The sequence below is a fragment of the Oncorhynchus gorbuscha genome, linkage group LG02 (assembly GCF_021184085.1).
Source record: "Oncorhynchus gorbuscha isolate QuinsamMale2020 ecotype Even-year linkage group LG02, OgorEven_v1.0, whole genome shotgun sequence".
Classification (NCBI taxonomy): Eukaryota; Metazoa; Chordata; class Actinopteri; order Salmoniformes; family Salmonidae; genus Oncorhynchus; species Oncorhynchus gorbuscha.
Window position 1 is genome coordinate 76,108,543 of NC_060174.1, and position 21,432 is coordinate 76,129,974.

At 42.0% G+C, this 21,432-nt stretch overlaps 2 protein-coding genes across 4 annotated transcripts; one reads left to right on the top strand and one right to left on the bottom strand.

Moving 5' to 3' along the window:
• Window positions 1-2,080: 2,080 nt before the first annotated feature.
• On the bottom strand, window positions 2,081-9,287 carry taf9 (TAF9 RNA polymerase II, TATA box binding protein (TBP)-associated factor). 2 transcript variants are annotated; one of them, XM_046322257.1, is made up of 7 exons: window positions 9,214-9,287; window positions 8,590-8,671; window positions 8,323-8,459; window positions 8,092-8,226; window positions 7,896-7,977; window positions 7,579-7,689; window positions 2,081-2,430 (listed from the first exon to the last, which is right to left on the bottom strand). In XM_046322257.1, exons 1-7 carry the CDS (start codon window positions 9,247-9,249, stop codon window positions 2,273-2,275), a joined length of 741 nt encoding a protein of 246 aa, XP_046178213.1. In that variant the 5' UTR covers window positions 9,250-9,287; the 3' UTR covers window positions 2,081-2,272. The 2 variants fall into 2 exon arrangements, with proteins under 2 accessions (XP_046178213.1, XP_046178223.1); XM_046322267.1 differs by having other exon boundaries at window positions 9,194-9,258.
• Window positions 9,288-9,551: 264 nt separating this feature from the next.
• On the top strand, window positions 9,552-17,586 carry ap4m1 (adaptor related protein complex 4 subunit mu 1). Of its 2 annotated transcripts, none has more exons than XM_046322282.1 (16): window positions 9,552-9,791; window positions 9,954-10,015; window positions 10,141-10,226; window positions 10,339-10,445; window positions 10,598-10,694; window positions 10,856-10,966; window positions 11,137-11,217; window positions 11,354-11,416; window positions 13,177-13,243; window positions 13,386-13,439; window positions 13,856-13,962; window positions 14,079-14,170; window positions 14,370-14,414; window positions 14,658-14,708; window positions 14,854-14,971; window positions 17,134-17,586. In XM_046322282.1, the coding sequence occupies exons 2-16, from the start codon at window positions 9,958-9,960 to the stop codon at window positions 17,323-17,325; spliced, it is 1,329 nt and encodes a 442-aa protein (XP_046178238.1). In that variant the 5' UTR covers window positions 9,552-9,791; window positions 9,954-9,957; the 3' UTR covers window positions 17,326-17,586. The 2 variants fall into 2 exon arrangements, with proteins under 2 accessions (XP_046178238.1, XP_046178246.1); XM_046322290.1 differs by having other exon boundaries at window positions 9,958-10,015.
• Window positions 17,587-21,432: the final 3,846 nt, after the last annotated feature.

The following is a 21,432-nucleotide window of genomic DNA, read 5'->3' on the forward strand; positions in this document are numbered from 1 at the left end:
TTTAAAACAGTTACAGAGTTGGTAGAGTGGCCAGACTGAAGCCACTCCTCATTAAAAGGCACATGACAGCCCGTTTAGAGTTTGCCAAAGGCACCTAAAGGACTCTCAGACCATGAGAAACAAGATTCTCTGGTCTGATGAAACCAAGATTGGACATCTCTGGAGAGACCTGAAAATAGCTGTGCAACGCCGCTCCCCATCCAACCTGACAGAGCTTGAGAGTGTCCGCAGAGAAGAATGGGAGAAACTCCCCAAATACAGGTGTGCCAACCTTGTAGCGTCATACCCAAGAAGACTCAAGCCTGTAATCACTGCCAAAGGTGCTTCAACAAAGTACTGAGTAAATGGTCTGAATACTTATGTAAATGTGATATTTCCGTAATTTATTTTGCTTTGTCATTATGGGGTATTGTGTGTAGATTGATGAGGGGGATTTTTTTTTTAATAAGGCTGTAACCTAACAAAATGTGGAAAAAGTCAAGGGGTCTGAATACTTTCCGAATGCACTGTAGGTATTCCTCTTATCTCGGTGGGTGAGGTTAGTGTTGAGTGCAATCGAGATTTCATAGTCTACGGATCTGTTGGGGCGGTATGCAAATTGCAGTGGGTCTAGGTCAGGATTCCCCAACTGGTGGCCCATGGGTGATTTTATTTAGCCCCCCAAGTTTTTTTCAAATAATTATGATTTTACTTTTTTAATCTGTTCCAAAGTATTCCCATGCTAACAGAGATATACACCTGCTCTTTCATTGACAGACTGACCAGATGAATCCAAGTGAAACCTATGATCCCTTATTGATGTCACCTGTTAAATACACTTCAATCAGTGTAGAGAGGTGACAGGTTAAAGAAGGATTTTTAAACCTTGAGATTATTGAGACTTTGAATGTGTATGTGTGCCATTCAGAGGTTGCAAGTGCCTTTGAATGGGATATGGTAGTAGGTGCCAGGCGCACCAGTTTGAGTGTAACAAGAACTGTAGCGCCGCTGGGTTTTTCACACTCAACAGTTTCCTGTGTGTATCAAGAATGGTCCACCACCCAAAGGACATCCAGCCAACTGTGAGAGGCATTGGGGTTAACATGGGCCAACATCCCTGTTGGATGCTTTTGACACCTTGTAGAGTCCATGCCTTGATGAATTCTGGCTGTTCTGAGCACAAAGGGGGGTGAAACTCAACATTAGGAAGGTGTTACTAATGTTTTGTACACTCAGTGTATGTGATCCTATACAGTAAGCAAGAAATTATGTTTTAGTCAAATAGACCTGTTTGGACTTCCTGCGGTTAATTTGCAGTACATATTATTTGCAATTATTTTCCAGTCCCCTGAACATCCACTCAATAAAAAAATTGGCCTGTGACTGAATCTAGTTGATGATCCCTGGTCTACGGTGTCTGGGATGTTGGAGTTTATGTGTGCCATAATCAGCCTTTCAAATGACTTCATGCTTACATGTGAGTGTTACAGGGTAGTAATCATTGTGGCAGGTAGTCTTAGATTTCTTGGGAACAGGAATGATGGTGGTCAGTTTGAGACATGGGGATTAGAGACTGGGAAAAGGAGAACTGTGTGCGCGACCAATAAACTTAGATTTGGTCCGTTTCTTGGACCATACATCCATCACTAATCCAGTTAAGAAGAATTTAAACCCATATGTCTTAATGTACATCTATACTTATGTTACTCTGTTATTAATGCTCAATATCTGATTGTTGTAGTAGCTGGGGAAGTTTTGACAGGACAATCAGTTTCTTACTGTTCATCTCAGGACAATGACAAAAAGTGCACAAGTCTACTGATTTGATATTCAAGTGTATATTCCCAATAAAAATAATCAGATCATGGAGTCATCAGATTGACGTCTCCCTCTATTAGCAACTGAGTGGAACAAGTCCTCTAAACTATTACCAGACTGAAGTGTAAAAATCCTATTGTATTCACTCATATCTTGCTTTCTGCATTTGAAGTACCATTAGAAGTTTTATAAATATATATTTTTTAACTTGGTTTCAAGCTAAATCCTGCACTGTGGTAATGTGTCCAACTAGTGTTCCATAAAATACATTTCATAGACTACATTTATTCACACTTTTTTATTTTTATATACAAAAATTAGTGGCAAACAGGCATGACACTACACTTACTAAATGTCCACAACAATGATGGGGGAATTGTAGGCTGGCTGGCTAACCTCAAAACTACCTTCTACTATATTTACAGCACACTCTTGATTTCATCTAGCTGACTCCTTTATCAGATTATCCATGAGGTCATAATGCATCATAGTCATCGTCGTCTTCATGCTTCCTCTTCAGCGATTCGCTGGCCGAGTTCTGTGACACCATGTTGGTGGTGATGAGGATCTTTTTGGATCCGATCAGGGAGGGGTTGATGAGGACATTTTGAACCATTGGGGTGGATGGTGTGGCTGTCGGAGAACAAAAGACAAAAATATCAGGATTTATTATGAACATTTAAAAATGCACATTTTATTAAGTGAATAAACAACTGAATTGAAGCGTCTGAGAGACTTGAATTCAATTAAATCGTATTGGTTACATGCGCCAAATACAACAGGTGTAGACTTCTGCAGTTGAAAAAAATACAAATATTTGCCAAATAAAAATGAAATATTAACAATAAAAACAATAACAAGGGTATATACAATGAGTACCAGTACAGAGTCAATGTGCGGGGCTACGAGGTAGTTGAGGTAATACAGTATCAAGGGGTAGGGGTAAAAGTGACTAGGTAATCAGGATATAGAACAATCATAGCAGCAGCGTATGTGAAAGTGTGTCCGTGTGTGGCATCAATAAGCATATGTGTTTGTGTGTTGTATGTACTGTGTGTGTTGGAGTGTCAGTGTAGTGTGTGTGTGTGGATAGAGTCTAGTGAGTGTGCCAGTCAAGGGAGTCAGTGCAAAACAATTAAATTAAGATAAATAAATGGGAGGTCAATGTAAATCATTTTCAGTGCCTTCTGACACTGCCTGGTATAGAGGTCCTGGATGGTAGGGAATTCGGGGCAAAAAAGTATTTAGTCAGCCACCAATTGTGCAAGTTCTCCCACTTTAAAAGATGAGGCCTGTAATTTTCATCATAGGTACACTTCAACTATGACAGACAAAATGAGGGAAGAAAAAAAAAAAAAAAAAAAAAAAATCAGGAAAATCACATTGTAGGATTTTTAAATGAATTTATTTGGAAATTATGGTGGAAAATAAGTATTTGGTCAATAATAAAAGTTTATTTCAATACTTTGTTATATACCCTTTGTTGGCAATGACAGAGGTAAAACGTTTTCTGTAAGTCTTCACAAGGTTTTCACACACTGTTGCTGGTATTTTGGCCCATTCCTACATGCAGATCTCCTCTAGAGCAGTGATGTTTTGCGACTGTTGCTGGGCAACACGGACTTTCAACTCCCTCCAAAGATTTTCTATGGGGTTGAGATCTGGAGACTGATGTTTCCAACCCCATGCTTCACAGTAGGTATGGTGTTCTTTGGATGCAACTCAGCATTCTTAGTCCTCCAAACACAACAAATTGAGTTTTTACCAAAAAGTTATATTTTGGTTTCATCTGACCATATTACATTCTCCCAATCTTCTTCTGGATCATCCAAATGCTCTCTAGCAAACTTCAGACGGGCCTGGACATGTACTGGCTTAAGCAGGGGGACACATCTGGCACTGCAGGATTTGAGTCCCTGGCGGCGTAGTGTGCTACTGATGGTAGGCTTTGTTACCTTGGTCCCAGCTCTCTGCAGGTCATTCACTAGGTCCCCCCGTGTGGTTCTGGGATTTTTTGCTCACCGTTCTTGTGATCATTTTGACCCCACGGGGTGAGATCTTGCGTGGAGCCCAAGATCGAGGGAGATTATCAGTAGTCTTGTATGTCTTCCTTTTCCTAATAATTACTCCCACAGTTGATTTCTTCAAACCAAGCTGCTTACCTATTGCAGATTCAGTCTTCCCAGCCTGGTGCAGGTCTACAATTTTGTTTCTGCTTTGACAGCTCTTTGGTCTTGGCCATAGTGGTGTTTGGAGTGTGACTGTTTGAGGTTGTGGACAGGTGTCTTTTATACTGATAACACGTTCAAACAGGTGCCATTAATACAGGTAACGAGTGGAGGACAGAGGAGCCTCTTAAAGAAGAAGTTACAGGTCTGTGAGAGCCAGAAATCTTGCTTGTTTGTAGGTGACCAAATACTTATTTACCACCATAATTTGCAAATAAATTCATAAAAAATCCTACAATGTGATTTTCTGGATTTTTTCTCTCTCATTTTGTCTGTCATAGTTGAAGTGTACCTATGATGAAAATTACAGGCCTCGCTCATCTTTTTAAGTGGGAGAACTTGCACAGATGGTGGCTGACTAAATACTTTTTTACCCCACTGTAGGTATTACAGACTCGGACAGGGAGAGGTTGAAAATGTCAGTGAAACTTGCAAGTTGGTCAGTGCATGCTCGCAGTACACGTCCTGGTAATCCATCTGGCCCTGTGGCCTTGTGAATGTTGACCTGTGTTACTCACATCGGCAGCGGAGAGCGTGATCACACAGTCTTACGGTACAGCTGACGCTCTCATGCAAGTTTAAGTGTTATTTGCCTCGAAGCGAGCATAGAAGTAGTTTAGCTCATCTGGTAGGCTTGTGTCACTGGGCAGCTCTTGGCTGTGCTTCCCTTTGTAGTCTGTAATGGTTTGCAAGCCCAGTCACATCAGACGAGCGTCAGAGCCAGTGTAGTACGACTCGATCTTAGTCCTGTATTTATGCTTTGCCTGTTTGATGGGTCGCCAGAGAGCATAGCGGGATTTCTTATAAGCTTCCGGGTTAGAGTCCCACTCCTTGAAAGTGGCAGCTCTAGCCTTTAGCTCAATGCAGATGCTGCCTGTAATCCATGGCTTCTAGTTGGGGTATGTACGTACAGTCACTGTGGGGGCGAAGTCATCAATGCACTTATTGATGAAGCCAATGACAGATGTGGTGTACTCCTCAATGCCATTGGAAGAATCCCAGAACATATTCCAGTCTGTGCTAGCAAAACAGTCCAGTAGCTTAGCATTTGCTTCATCTGACTTTTTTATTGATCTGGTGGTTCCTGCTTTAATTTTAGCTTGTAAGCAGGAATCAGGAGGAATGAATTATGGTCAGATTTGCCAAATGGAGGGCGAGGGACAGCTTTGTATGCATCTCTGTGTGTGGAGTACGCAGTTGAAGTTGGATGTTTACATACACCTTAGCCAAATACATTTAAACTCCATTTCAGCATTCATGACATTTAATCCTAGTAAAAAATTCCCTGTCTTAGGTCAGTTAGGATCACAACTTCATTTTAAAAATGTGAAATGTCAGAATAATAATATAGATAATGATTTATTTCAGCTTTTATTTCTTTCATCACATTCTCCATGGGTCAGAAGTTTACATAGTATTTGGTAGCATTGCCTTCAAATTGCTTAACTTGGGTCAAAGGTTTCAGGTAGCCTTCCACAAGCTCCCCACAATAAGTTGGGTGAATTTTGGCCAATTCCTCCTGACAGAGCTGGTGTAACCAAGTCAGGTTTGTAGGCCTCCTTGCTCACACACTTTTTCAGTTCTGCCCACACATTTTCTATAGGATTGACATCAGGGCTTTGTGATGACCACTCCAATACCTTGACTTTGTTGTCCTTTGTTGTCCTCCATTTTGACACAACTTTGGAAGTATGCTTGGGGTCATCGTCCATTTGGAAGACCCATTTGCGACCAAGCTTTAACTTCCTGAATGATATCTTGAGATGTTGCTTCAATACATCCACATAATTCCCCCACCTCATGATGCCATCTATTTTGTGAAGTGCACCAGTCTCTCCTGCAGCAAAGCACCCCACAACATGATGCTGTCACCCCCGTGCTTCACGGCTGGGATGGTGTTCTTCGGTTTTCAAGCCTCCCCCTTTTTCCTACAAACATAATGGTCATTATCGCCAGTTATATTTTTGTTTCATCAGACCAGAGGACATTTCTCCAAAAAGTACAATCTTTGTCCCCATGTGCAGTTCCAAACCGTAGTCTGTTTTTTTTCTATGGCGGTTTTGGAGCAGTGGCTTCTTCCTTGCTGAGCGGCCTTTCAGGTTGTGTTATAATAATAATATATAATAATAATAATAATATAATATATATAATATTATATAGGTTGTGTTGATATAGGACTCGTTGTACTGTGGATATAGATACTGTTGTACCGGTTTCCTCCAGCATCTTCACAAGGTCCTTTGCTGTTGCTCTGGGATTGATTTGTACTTTTCGCACCAAAGTATGTTTAACTCTAGGAGACAGAACGTGTCTCCTTCTTGGGCAGTATGGCGGCTGCGTGGTCCCATGGTGTTTATAATTCCGTACTATTGTTTTTACAGATGAACGTGGTACCTTCGGGCATTTGGAAATTGCTCCTAAGGATGAACCAGACTTGTGGAAACTAACCGACATGCCAAAACTATAGTTTGTTAACGAGAAATTTGTGGAGTGGTTGAAAAACGAGTTTTAATGACTCCAACCTAAGTGTATGTAAACTTCTGACTTCAACTGTAGGTGGTCCATAGTTCTTTTCCCTCTGGTTGCACATTTAACATGCTGATAGAAACTTGGTCAATCTTATTTAAGTTTCCCTGCATTAAAGTCCCCGGCTACTAGGAGTGCAGCCTCTGTGAGCGTTTTCTTGTTTAGGAGTGCAGCCTCTGCCGGTACATTATATAGCCAGCCAGCTGTATGTTGATATTGACATCGTTCAGCCACAACTCCGTGAAGCATAAGATGTTACTCTTTTTAATGTCCCATTGGTAGTTTAATCTTCCCCGTAACTCGTCGATTTTATTGTCCAAAGATTGCATGTTTGCTAGCAGAATTGAGGGAAGTGGTGGTTTATTCGATCGCCTTCTCAGAAGGCAACCCACTCTCCGGCCTCTCTTTCTCCACCTCCACGCAGATCATGGGGGTCTGGGCCTGCTCCCGAGGGAGCTGTATATCCTCCGCCTCGGGCTCGTCAGAGTTGTGAAAGAAAAAGGATTGATTCTGCTAGTTCATGGTGAGTAATTGCAGTCCTGATGTCTAGAAGTTATTTTCGGTCATAAGAGACGGTAGCAGTAAGTTACAAATGCAGATAAACGAACAAAAAAATCCGTTGGGGGCACGTCTGCCTTCTGCTCCGGCGCCATCTTACCCTGCACCGGGGTGCTGGTAGAAATGAGGTAAAATGGAATTCAGTTTTTTTTATGGTCCTATACAGCTCGCTGATTAAGGTCTTAGTGCCAGCACCAGTTTGTGACAGTAAATAAACAGCTACGAAAAATACAGGTAGAATACCTCATAATAGTCTGTAGTCCATACTAACTAAGGTGAGAAGAACCTTGAGACGTCTTTAATATTAGAGATCGCACAATTGGTCAGGGGCTCGTAAACCGGCCACCATTTCCTCCGGCGACATTCTCTAATGATGCAAATACAATGTATACAATTTATAAGATTACAGTAGACTCCTTCACCAGCAATCTGAAGCAAGTTAGCAGTGTGAAATTAAGGTTAGTCTTACAGGACTTGGAGGCTGCAGTCTGTGAGGATGGGATCTGAACGCTGAAGCGCTGCCCCGACAGTGACACTGGCGTCCCCACTTTGGTTGTGACTGTCTGCACTGAGGGAGTGCCTGGAAACATGCAGGAAGGAAGGAGTACATGTATTTTCTGTTTCATTACAAAAACAACAGATATGGTAGCAACAGGTCTGCACACCAGGAAGCAAACCCACATCCCACTGTCAAATAAGGAATTGGAGCAGTGTGTAAAAAAAAAAACATGTAATAAAATGACAAGGTATGAGTGAAAACATAGATTGCACAAAATGGTCCCTCACCAAGGGTAGGCGTGCTGGGCCTGCTGGACACAGCTCCTATACTGAGGCGAGGCACTGTTATTCTCCCCGCAGATGAGGACACCTGCACAGAAGAGGAACAGTCAGAAGGATTCACAAAAGAGAACATACTGGAATAGAATACAATAAACATTGATTGCAAGTGCAGTAAAATCTGCAAAGCAGAACATAAGGCTACCTTTTTCTGTATGGACTTAAGCCTGTAGTTAGGAGCAGTAAGACAGTAACGGTCAGGGGGCAGGCGTGGCCCAGTGTATGGCTTAATCAAGGGCAGAGGGGTCTGGTTCTTCTGCCTAGCTACATCCAGCAGGAACTACACAAAGACAACATTGTCAGGAGTTAGTCTAGATCATTTATGAACACCAGAAAAAAAATTAATGTCTGTCTTGGCACTAGTTTTAAATCTTACATCTCGTGGTGGTGGGGAGGTGAAGGACTGGTCCATTCGACACTGGATTGCAAGTCTTATGTCGTCAGCATCCACAATGTTCTTCTTGGCATGTGTTGCATAGATTTTGGCATCCTCAATAATAGTTGTCACATATCCTGTAAAATCAAATGATATATAAGGACAGCTGTTCATTGTCTTGATACGTTGGTGGTGTCTTGTAACTACTAAACATGCAATATTGCACACAGAGCATAACTAACCTGAGAGAGTTGAATGTATACTTACTGTAGGTAAATTCCAGCATTTGATTAATAACTCTGGGCTCATACTCTGTTATCCCCATGTCTTTGAGGATTTGGATCATAACCTTTGCAATGGAAAAATATGAGCACATAAGCAAGAAATGCAGTATGCTCTGTGGCTGCATGGACAAACATTAAGTAGAGTAGCATTTCCATGTGTTGTCATCAACTGCACTAGCTAGTTACAACAATAACAGTCAGCAGCTTACGTTAGCTTGTCCTGCTAACAAGCTAGCTATTAGTTACCACTCCCAATAGGCAAGTAGATGCCATTATACAAAAACAACGTTAGAATGATATGGAGTTATATTGCTGGACAGCTACTCTACAAATGCACATTTAAAATGAAGAACGTCTGTTATTCTAGTTCTAACGTTAGCTAGCCGACAAATAAATAACAAGCTAGCTAAATTACCTAGCTAGTTACCGTAGTTAGCTAACGTTAGCGAGCTCACTAGCTAGCGAACTTTAGACACAATCCTGCAAAAACTAGAAACTTTAATTCAGCTGCCATACAAGATATCTAACTAAACACTCATCACCACTGAAGCTACACTAATGAAACTATGACATCTCAGAAATTGTACCTTAGACGGTTTACTCCTACCTGTGCATCTTTAGGAACAGTTTTCGGAGAAGCCATTTTCACGTTTGACCCTTACCCCGCCCATCCACTTCCGCACAGCTAAGATAAAGATACTAAGATAAAATCAATATGCATATAGTACCGCCACCCGCTGGTTCACCGCGTTCATGACACTTAGCTTTATTGTATATTATTTGGGGGCTTTATAAAATATACACATTTACTGTAAATGCATTGATCCCATAAAACATATAGCTAGCTATTCTATGGTGCAAAAATACAACTCCAGCTGTTGTGAAATTAAAAGTGCAGGAACTGAAATAATCTCCCTAGGTGGCGCTGTGAAACTCGAGGTTGATTTAGCTGCCAGTCAACAAACACCAAATAAGAATTGACGCGTAAATAAACGATGGCTAGCTAGCCAGCTAGTTACGAATAATGTGATACCTATCTTCTTCGAGTTTACATTTCTGTCAACGTAGGGATTTTGGTATTTTGTATTATCAAGTAGCTAAGCAATCATCCTGTAGGAAAGCAGACACAATTGGAGGCACGATTCCTAGACAAGTAACGTTAAGTAGATTGCTATTTGGCTGCTGGTACGTAAATCTCATAAACACTGAATAACATTTGAAATGCTGATGTTTGATAGTCAGAGCTGACAGTGGGTTTGTCGATGTCATGGTCGTTATAATGTTAGTTGGAGTTAACTTCGGTTGATGTTACCGACTAACATGCATATTTTTTTTATTTCCCTCTAGGAAGATGATATCCCAGGTGTTCATATTGTCCTCCAAAGGAGATCATCTCATCTACAAAGACTGTATCCTACATCATAATATCTTACCTTTCCCTCTTACACATATCCTTAATCTTCAGGCATTTCTCCCAGTGAGTTGTCAGTGGAAATGCTGTGAATAATGAATGGCCTTAACGCTGAGTTGTCAGTCCGTGGTGAAGCTGGAAAAGATGCCGTCAACAAATTCTATGAGATGGTCACTGCATTGACTGGTGGCCAACCTCCAGTTGTAATGGTAAGTTGAAGGGTTTGCCAAATAGGCATGGTGTGGGTTTTGATCAGCCGTCTATTACGGTATAATCATAGTTTCAAACAGTAATGTGATTTCCCTCCATGGTTGCCCACAGAAACACAAGGAGCTGCATTTTGTTCACATCAGACAGGGAGGGCTCTATTGGGTTGCCACGACGAAAGCTGATGCCTCTCCCTTCACCATCATCGAGTTCCTAAATAGGTAATTGTGTCTGTAAGGAATGTATTCTACAAGTAGCTTTCTGTGTATTTAATATCTCATTTGGTGTGCATCAGTCTCTCCACAACAACCTGATTTACAGGTTGGCCTCTACTGTGTGTGTGCATTAATGTTTTGCTTACTGTGTGTCACAGATTAACAGCCCTGGTTAAGGACTACTGTGGTTGTCTGTCAGAGAAGTCTGTCCAGATGAACTTTGCTCTCATTTATGAGCTGTTGGATGAGGTAGTGGTGAGTATTCTCTCTCTTCTGGCATCCATCTTTATGCCATTTTGAAGGCCCTATATTTGGTCCTAGTTATCAGTGCCGATCTCCGTTCCTCCTTATTCCCACTGTCATCTATTTTCCTCCCTCTCTCTCGTCCCACCATTCTCTCACTTTATCCCCATCAGGACTTTGGTTACATTCAGACGACCTCTACTGATATCCTGAAGAACTTCATCCAGACTGAGGCGGTCAGCTCCAAACCCTTCAGCTTGTTTGACCTTAGTAACGTGGGGCTGGTAAGACACCAATGCATGGTCACAATCACACTGACTCTTGGGGCTGCCCTGAAAATAAGTGCACTGGGTCCCATTTGCTAACATTTCCTGGTTATCTGCTTTTTAACCTTAACATGTTGAGCCCTACTTACTCAGCTCTTTTATTCCACTTTCTTTTACCTCCTGGTCAGTTTGGAGCAGAAACCCAGCAGAATAAAGTGGCCCCCAGTGCAGCTGCCACACGGCCCATTGTGTCAAGTCAAGGAGAACAGGTAAACAATGTGTCTACTGCTGGATGTTATGGGCTATTCCTAGGTGCTAGTGTGTTGATTGCTGAAGATGTACAGATATGTATGAATTCTTTGTATATATGTATTCAACACCTTGTTTTTTCCCTTCTGTCTTCAGGGAGGCAAAAACGAGATATTTGTGGATGTGATTGAAAGGATGTCTGTAGTCATTGGTGCCAATGTAAGTATCACTGATTACATGGTGGAGCCATGCATATGATCAGTATCTCTTCCTTAAAGGTCAAGTCTCTCTACATATGTGAAAATGGCGCATTTCTATGATCTGTAGTTAAGAGGATAAGGAGAACGGTCCTAAAAAAATGCTGCTCTGTAGCTCGGTGTCCATCTAATTGGCGACAGATTTTAATGTGAATATTCTAAAATCTGCATAAAGAAAATATGTGCATATACCCACCAGTGGTGTGATTCCACCAAATGTTTGTATCCCTCCCCCAATTGGTAGTTAGTCTTGTCTCATTGCTGCAACACATGTATGGATTCGGGAGAGGTGAAGGTCAAGAGCTGTCCGTTCCCCGAAACACAGGTTGCGCTGGTGCGTGATGGGACAAAGACATCCCTGCCAGCCAAACCCTCCCCTATTGTGTGCTGCCCCATGGGTCTCCCGGTCGCGGCCGGCTGCGACAGAGCCTGGACTCGAACCCAGAATCTCTAGTGGCACAGGCACACTGCGATGCAGTGCCTTAGATCACTGGGCCACTTGGGAGGCCGTGTTTCTACCAAACTGACATGTTGCGGGATAAAAGTCAGTGCGTGGTGATGTAGTGCACACAAAATTTTAACTTTTTAGCTTAAGTTTTCAATAGCAAATGTGCCTACTACTCTGGTCTTGGCAAGTGGGCTCGAGCCAACAGCTTGCAGATACAGTGCAGGTGGGCTAGTCTACATGGTGAGATTATTTTGGATAAGTGTGAAAATATTTTTATTTGTCAAGCATTGATCATCATGTCACCAGAATAAGACCCTCGATATTTATTGGAAAGGAGCATCCAGATCACAGTGCACTTTCACCACCCTGTGAAGCTCATCATAAATGAGTTAATCTGTAAGGACAGACACTGGAGACCAGAAGCATGTACAGGGAGTGAACATTTAATTAAACACAGACATGAAACGGGACAGGACAGCGTCTGGACATGAAAACATAATAACATTCATGCTGACACGGGGAACCAACGGAGGAACAGACAGATATAGATGGGGCGGCCATTAACAAAGTGAAGGAGTCCAGGTGAGTCCAGTAAGCGCTGATGCGTGTAATGATGGTGACAGGTGTACATAATGAAGGGCAGCCTGGCACCCTCGAACACTTGAGAGGGAGAGCAGGAGCAGGCATGGCGTAATCGATAGCCTACTAAACTGCATGGTTTCCAGAGTCGCAGTAGGACCACACACACCACATATCCTCGCATGACTAAATTTACTTCGATATGATGGTTATTACATCAATATTTGCATATAAATGCGTTTCAACCTCCATTTCTCACAAAAAAAAAACAGAATAACAAAACAATTATGTCTGCATTTTTTACACAATATGACTTTACTCACAAAAACTGTGGAGGGAAACGTAGTTAGTGATATCACAGGGTAGGATTAAACGTTTTAAAATATTGTGATTTTCAAAACCTGTAACGAGTTTCTTGCTCTCCAAGTCACCACACATCTCATAGCGTTTGAAAATCACTGTTGTAACTTCTGATGAGGTCATTGGGTAGAACCAATTATATTATTATATAATTATATTATGTTATAATTTTTTTTTCAAGGCATAGAAATGCGCTGTTTTCACATCTCTGGCTTGGTGCTGGAGATCATGAATATGAGCTTGAAAAGGGGTAGAGTTGCACTTTAACCTATACTTACTTTCTGTCCTTTCCATTTCTCTCTCTCAAAGCAATTAATTCCCTCACTGTTCTCCAGGGAGTTCTGATGAAGGCAGACATTGAGGGAGAGATCAGAGTGAAGTGTTACATGCCAAGTTGCTCAGGTGAGTTTTCGTGTTTCAAGTCTTCATTTTGAATGATAAGCTGCCAGAGTAGGTACGGTAAATAGAGGGCAAGTACAAATCCAAATTCCTCATCACTTTCTCTCCCTTTCCCCCTCTACTCTGTTCCTCACCCTGTTGATAGAGATGCGGATTGGACTGAATGAAGAGTTCAGCATAGGAAAGTCCCAGCTGAGCGGTTGGTACCATCCCTTTGCAAATACTACATCCTTCACTGGCAATATTAGTCAATTTTATAAGATCAGCAGTCACTGTGCTGACTGTATGGGTGACCTGAAGGATTACTACACTTCCTGTAAAATCCTGCATAAGATGAATATGAGGCCATTGTATTAAAACGTATGATTCCCTGCCACGGCATTGATTGTCATAATGGATGTTAATGACCTTTAGTTGTACTCTTATCCATGTTGTGGAAGTGCACAGTCACTATGGGCTGAATTCCCATGGATTCATATTTGCACACATTCTCATTCAGCTTTCTCATTGACATCAAGGCATTACACAAAAGTCTGCTATCGACTTTTATTCAAATTAGGATTCTGCCATATATTCCAGATGTAATTTCCCTTCCCCCACCCTCTCTCCTCTCAGGTTATGGGGCAGCTGTTCGTGTGGATGAGTGCAGCTTCCACCAGGCTGTTAGGCTGGATGAGTTTGACACTTATAGAATTCTGAAAGTGTGTCCCAGCCAAGGAGAGGTGCTCATGGAATTTACTAAATCACACACACAAACACTACAACAATACTTGTATCTCACTGTTATATAAACCAATTTATTCTCTCACAGTTTCTTACAAACATTTTCCTTCTCTAGCAAACAGTGATGCAATACCAGTTGTGTGATGACCTGCCCACAGCCCCTCCATTCCGTCTATTCCCTTCTATAGAGAGGGACAGTGGTGGCAGGTACAGAACCCTGTTCATTCATGTTGGGTAGAGAACCCTTTACCAGAACCATCTCAAAATATGTAGAACACACAGATTTCCCTTACTCTTTGATGACAGTCATTTTAACTTCCCCATTTTACTAACTTGAGTGTTGGGATATCAAGTCTTTAAACAACCCAACCACCACCCTTAACACACACTTGTTCTTCCCCTGGAGGTTGTTGATGTACCTGAAGCTGCGGTGTGACCTGCCCCCAAAGAGGTCAGTTCTCCATTAACAGGAAATGCTTATTTGCTGATATGCATCTTCTGTATGTTGAGAATGTAGAGTTTGCATAGAGCATATGTGGTAGTCATTGAACACTTTATCATGTTGTATGATGCACATTATAATAGTTTAATAACATATGATCGTGTAGTCTGTCAGTGTGATTGTCCTTGCCTTCTCTGACTGGGCTGCAACTTAGGTCCCTCTGTCACTGAGGCAATCTCTTTTCTCTTACAGCGCTGCTATTAATGTTTCTATTACAATACCAGTACCCAAGGGCTCGCTTCGGTGAGAAGAAACTCCTTTTTCTATCTCATGTTCCCTCCATCTTTTGCTTTGTCTCTCACTATGTGTAACCCCCCCCCACACACACACACACACTACATAACAAGCTCCCCCTCCTCTCTCTTTTCTCACCCTCTTTGTTCTCCAGTCTCTCTCAGGAGTTGAGCAGCCCAGACCAGAGTGCTGAGCTGCAGCCAAAAAACAAGGCTGTCCATTGGGAGATCCCTCGCTTCCCTGGGGGCGCACAGCTCTCCGCCCTGTTCAAGGTGACTAAACATATCCAAACAACAATGGGAAACATGGAAATAGTACATACTGGTAGTGTGAGGATATAATAGGCCAGTTTCAATGATTATGATGTTAGGAAATCAGGAACTTCTTATCAATCAGGAAGAATCACCTCTCTGCACACGTGTTTGCTGTAGATCAGATTGTGAGGTGCAGATCAGGTTCTCAAAATCCATGAGCCATTTCGCATAGAGCAATGATGCATATGCAGACAGCATCGAATGGTTAACATGCAGTATCATTCAAAAGTTTGGACATAGTTATTTATTCAACGTTGTTTCTTTATTTGTACTATTTTCTACATTGTATAATAATAGTGAAGACATCAAAGGTATGAAATAACACATATGGAATCATGTAGTAACCAAAAAAGTGTGAAACAAATCAAAACAATTTTATTTTACATTTGAGATTCTTCAAAGTAGCGACGCCTTTGCTTTATTGACAGCTTTGCACACTCTCGGCATTCTCTCAACCTGCTTCATGAGGAATGTTTTTCCAACTGTCTTGAAAGAGTTTTCACATCCTGAGCACTTGTTGGCTGCTTTTCCTTCACTCTGTGGTCCAACTCATCCCAAACCATCTAAATTGGGTTGAGGTCGGGTGATTGTGGAGGCCAGGTCATCTGATGCAGCACGCCATCACTCTCCTTCTTGGTCAAATAGCCCTTGCACAGCCTGGAGGTGTGTTTTGGGTCAATGTCCTGTTGAAAAACAAATGATAGTCCCACTAAGAGCAAACCAGATGAGATGGCGCATCGATGCAGAATGCAGCCATGCTGGCTAAGTGTACCTTGAATTCAAAATAAATCACACAATGTCACCAGCAAAGCACCCCCACACCATCACTCCTCCACCATGCTTCACGGTGGGAACCACACATGTGGCGATCATATGTTCACCTACTCTGCGTCTCACAAAGACAGCGGTTAGAACCAAAAATCTCAGATTTGGACTCATCAGACCAAAGGACAGATTTCCACCAGTCTAATGTCCATTGCTCATGTTTCTTGGCCCAAGCAAGTCTCTTCTTATTATTTATGTATTATTTATTTATTTTTTTACCTTCATTTAACTAGGCAAGTCAGTTAAGAACAAATTCTTATTTTCAATGACGGCCTAAGAACAGTGGGTTAACTGCCTGTTCAGGGGTAGAACGACAGATTTGTACCTTGTCAGCTCAGTTGTTTGAACTTGCAACCTTCCGGTTACTAGTCCAACGCTCTAACTACTAGGCTACCCTTGGTGTCCTTTAGTAGTGGTTTCTTTGCAGCAATTCGACCATGAAGGCCTGATTCACACAGTCTCCTCTGAACAGTTGATGTTGATGTCTGTTACTTGAACTCTGTGAAGCATTTATTTGGGCTGCAATCTGAGGTGCAGTTAATTGGCCATTTTTGAGGCTGGTAACTCTAATTAACTTATCCTCTGCAGCAGAGGTAACTCTGGGTCTTCCTTTCCTGTGGCGGGCCTCATGAGAGACAGTTTTATCATAGCGCTTGATGGTTTTTGCGACTGCACTTGAAGAAAGTTCTTGAAATTTTCCAGATTGACTGACATTAATGTCTTAAAGTAACAATGGACTGTCGTTTCTCTTTGCTTATTTGAGCTGTTCTTGCTGTAATATGGACTTGGTCTTTTACAAAATAGGGTTATCTTCTGTATACCAACGCTACCTTGTCACAACACAACTGATTGGCTCAAACGCATTAAGAAGGAAAGAAATTCCACAAATGAACTTTTAACAAGGCATACCTTTTAATTGAAATGCATGCGCTGGTTGAGAGAATACCATGTGAGAGAATACCATGTGTGTGCAAAGCTGTCATCAAGGCAAAGGGTGGCTACTTTGAAGAATCTCAAATATAAAATATTTTGATTTGTTTTACACTTTTTTTTCGTTTCTACATGATTCCATATGTGTTATTTCATAGTTTTAATGTCTTCACATTTATTCTACAATGTAGAAAATAGTAAAATAAAGAAAAACCCTTGAATGAGTAGATGTGTCCAAAATTTTGACTGGCCTTGTACGTTAGTGGAAACTTTGCAAGTGCCTTATATGCCCCTAATAGTAGATAGACAACTTTGTATATGATTGACCAACATGCTGACCACTTCCTCTCTCTCTGTACATTCAGCTGGAGGTCTCTGGCCTTAGCGCTGCCTCGTTACAGGAAGTGGGACCGGTCAGTCTGAGCTTTGAGCTGCCGAAGTACACCTGCACAGGACTGCAAATTAGATTCCTCCGCCTGTCCCCGATACAGCCTGGACCGTCGCAACGCTGGGTCCGCTATGTAACCCATTCAGACTCGTATACCATCCGTATCTGATACGGACATACAGTACATACACACACCATTGATCAGTCAGACTCTGGCTTACTCTCAGTACAGATGTGAGCCCCGATCTTGACTGCCTGAAAACGTCAAGGGACTTTTGTATCAAATGTTTATTCTGTATATGGCGGAGTGACCCAATACAAATCTACTACATCAAAAAGTTACCCCTACATTTCACTATTGTCATTATATTATGTCATGTGGGAAATCATTCAGGAAAGTCTATGAATGTACATAAAAACATATTCAGCACATTTGAGTTTCTGTAATGCAGGGATAATCAGGATCAATATACAAATAACCAGGACCAACCCCTGGAGGTCCGCAGAGGTACTGCAGGGGGTCCACAGCTAGATAAAAAGTATGTATATATACAGTACCAGTCAAAACACCTACACATCAAAGAGTTTTTCTTTATTTGAACTATTTTCTACATTGTAGAATAATAGTGAAGACATCAAACTATAAAATAACACATGTAACCAAAAAAGTGTTAAAACAAAATATATTTGAGATTCTTCGAAGTAGCCACCCTTTGCCTTGAGTCCACCTGTGGTAAATTCAATTGATTGGACATGATTTGGAAAGACACACACCTGTCTATATAAGATCCCATAGTTGATAGTGCATGTCAGAACAAAAACTAAGCCATGAGGTTGAAGGAATTCTGTCTATAGAGCTCTGAAACAGCATTGTGCTGAGACACAAATTTGGGGAAGGGTGCCAAAAAACATCTGCTGCATTGAAAGTCCCCAAGAACACAGTGGCCTCCATCATTCTTAAATGGAAGAAGTTTGGAAACACCAAGACTCTTCCTAGAGCTGGTCGCTCGGCCAAACTAAGCAATCGAGGGAGAAGGGCCTTGGTTAGGGAGGTGACCAAGCAATTCGACCATGGTCACTCTGACAGCGCGCCAGAGTTCCTCTGTGGAGATGGGGGGAACCTTCCATAAGGACAACCATCTTTGCAGCACTCCACCAGTCAGGTCTTTATGGTAGAGTGGCCAGACGGAAGCAACGCCTCAGTAAAAAGGCACATGACAGCCCGCTTGGAGTTTGCCAAAAGTCACCTAAAGGACTCTCAGACCATGAGAAACAAGATTCTCTGGTCTGATGAAACCAAGATTGAACTCTTTGGCCTGAATGCCAAGCATCACATCTGGAGGAAACCTGGCACCATCCCTACGGTGAAGTATGGTGGTGGCAGCATCATGCTGTGTGGATGGGTTTCAGCGGCAGGGACTGGGATACTAGTCCGGATTGAGAGAAAGCTGAACAGAGCAAAGTACAGAGAGATCCTTGATGAAAACCTGCTCCAGAGCGCTCAGGACCTCAGACTGGGGTGAAGGTTCACCTTCCAACAGGACAACGACCCTAAGCACACAGCCAAGTCAAGGCAGGAGTGGCTTCGGGACAAGTCTCTGATTGTCTTTGAGTAGCCCAGCCAGAACCCAGACTTGAACCCGGTCGAACATCTCTGGAGAGACCTGAAAATAGCTGTGCAGCGACGCTCCCCATCCAACCTGACAAAGCTTGCAGAGAAGAATGGGAGAAACCTAAATACAGGTGTGACAAGCTTGTAGCGTCATACCTCATTTGCAAAAATTGTCATTATGGGGTATTGTGTTTAGATTGATGGGGGAAAATGTAATCAAATTTAGAATAAGGCTGTAACGTAACAAAGTGGAAAAAGGGAAGGGGTTTGAATACTTTCCGAATGCGCTGTATAGTGGTGTATGACTCCAGGATTTTTGGAGTCGACTCATACTCCTGTGGTTGGAGTCGACTCTTGCTCAACTCCCAAAACACGCTGAAACAGATGTGCATACAGCACCTCATTGCAGAGTCCTACTCGGCAGTAGCGGTATATGGGTAAAATCACTAGAGAAGCGCTGTTTGCTCTACAACCTGTTAATTCATATGCCTTGCGATTGACATGTAAGCCAAAAGGCAGAGACCATAAGAAGGCAGACTAAATTCAACCACACCTTTTGTTTTATCACAAAACTGGATAGCAACCTCTGTCCATTTGAAGTCCACAAATGGCATGTACAGTATCAAACAGTTACATGACCTACAGCATGGTTAAGGTAGTTTAATGTTTACGACTTTTTGGACCACTAAACAACTATTGATTTAGAACCACAGAGAGTTATCGCAAGTCGCAAAGAAAACAGGAGTTGCCTCTACTATTCCAGCACCATTTCAACTTCAACATTTCAACATCAAATCACCTCTGCTTAGTCTAATACAATGACAACAACATGATACCAAAAACGATTTAGTCCAATCAACGTAAGTTAAATATGATGTAGCTGTCCATGGTTCTAATTTCTCTGTGTGTGTGTGCGCGCTTTCGTGCAAGTAGGAAAAACCTGTTGACTCACCCTACTTGTAGAGAAATGCTAATGCCATCCTCTTCTCTTTCATTTTGATGAAACGGTCTATCACTCTGTCATACAGTACAAGCTTTTGTTTTTTGTTGTCCCAGGCTACCTGGCTAAAATGTTTGCTTGCATTTCCATTCATGGGCAACATTAGCTAGTTAACATTAGCCTTCTACATATTGAACTTCCATCCTCTCAGTTCAGGGGCACAACAATGTATGAATTAATGGTTGGATCAGAATCGCTGTTATAATCATTGGCCAGTACGGAGATTCGAAGTAAAACAACAAGTCCAAATCTCTATTTCCATCCATGGCTAATTTAGACAACAACAAAACGAGATGCAACAATTCAAGTTTTTCTCTCAATGATGTGTGCTCTCAATGGGATTTGATAGGAGTGAAGCCAAATCCAAGCTGGCTTCCCTTGACACTTTTTTGTGGAGCACCAGGACCATTCATTAAACTCGCTCAGTTTAGCTCGATGCTGATTGGCTAAATTTTCATACTTTTTTGTCAAGGGAGGTAAGATGCTCCCTGTCTTCCCTTGCCTTCAATGCTATGGGCGGCAACAATGCCATACTCGTTTGGACCAGACATCATCAGATAGATGGCCTACACGTAGAGAGACAGGGGGGCGCTCTTTCCAGTGAGAACGCACATTCAACCTCTTGCGAATTTAAGGGAAATTATGAAACAGAGTTAAAAGAGATTATTTATGTTTTTATATTTTTTTATTTTGTCTTTTTTGGGGAAGCCTGGCTACCCTTGGTATCGATGAATACACACTACTGCTACTAGGAAGACTACATGTGCGTTCTAAAGGACTGACTGTGAGCATGATGCTACCCATTTCTCATACATTTAGCCTATTAAAGGCCTATATCAAATCAGAGTGGATTTGTCATGTTCGCCGAATACAACAGATGTAGACCTTACATTGAAATGCTTACTTACAAGCCCTAACCAGCAGTTCAATTTTTAAGTAAAAAATTGGTATTAGGTAAAGAAAACAACGTTAAATGACAGTGAAAATAACAGTAGCGAGGTTATATACAGGTGTTACCGGTACAGAGTCAATGTGTACCGGTTACCGGTTAGTTGGGCTAATTTGAGGTAATATGTACATGTAGGTATAGTTTAATGTGACTAAGCATATATGATAAACAGAGTAGCAGATATGTGGGGGAGGGGGTGGCGGGACACAATGCAAATAGTCCGGATAATCATCAGGTGCACCGGTTAGCCGGGCTAAGTGAGGTAATATGTACATGAATGTAATGTTATAGTTAAAGTGACTGCATAGAGGGTAGTAGTAGCGTAAAAGAGGGGAGGGGAGGGGAGGGGGCAATGCAAATAGTCCGGGTAGCCATTTGATTACCTGTTCAGGAGTCTTATGGCATGGGGGTAAAAGCTGTTGAGAAGCCTCTTGGACCTAAACTTGGCGCTCCGTTACCGCTTTCCATGCGGTAGCAGAGAGAACAGTCTTTGACTGGGGTGGCTGTGGTTGTTGACTATTTTTATGGCCTTTCTCTGACACCGCCTGGTGTAGAGGTCCTGGATGGCATCTTGTTTGAATATAGAAGGTAACGTGTAGGAACTAAAATATTTCAGTGATATTTCTGCAGTGTGCGGACTTGACGGATCCCATGGGATGATGCGGCACACTCTGCTGATAAAGCAATTTTTTGCCTTGGTATAGCTCTATTCGGA

Bases quoted from the DNA above. Each gene is read 5' to 3' on its own strand.
- taf9 (XM_046322257.1), bottom strand. From the start codon at position 9,249: ATGGCTTCTCCGAAAACTGTTCCTAAAGATGCACAG. The intron at 8,460-8,589 runs GTAAGTATACAT...TTGATTTTACAG, and splicing joins AATGCTGGAATTTACCTACA to GATATGTGACAACTATTATT. The intron at 2,431-7,578 runs GTAAGACTAACC...GTTCTCCGACAG, and splicing joins GACTGCAGCCTCCAAGTCCT to CCACACCATCCACCCCAATG.
- ap4m1 (XM_046322282.1), top strand. From the start codon at position 9,958: ATGATATCCCAGGTGTTCATATTGTCCTCCAAAGGAGATCATCTCATC. The intron at 11,218-11,353 runs GTAAACAATGTG...TTCTGTCTTCAG, and splicing joins TGTCAAGTCAAGGAGAACAG to GGAGGCAAAAACGAGATATT. The intron at 14,171-14,369 runs GTACAGAACCCT...CTTCCCCTGGAG, and splicing joins GAGAGGGACAGTGGTGGCAG to GTTGTTGATGTACCTGAAGC.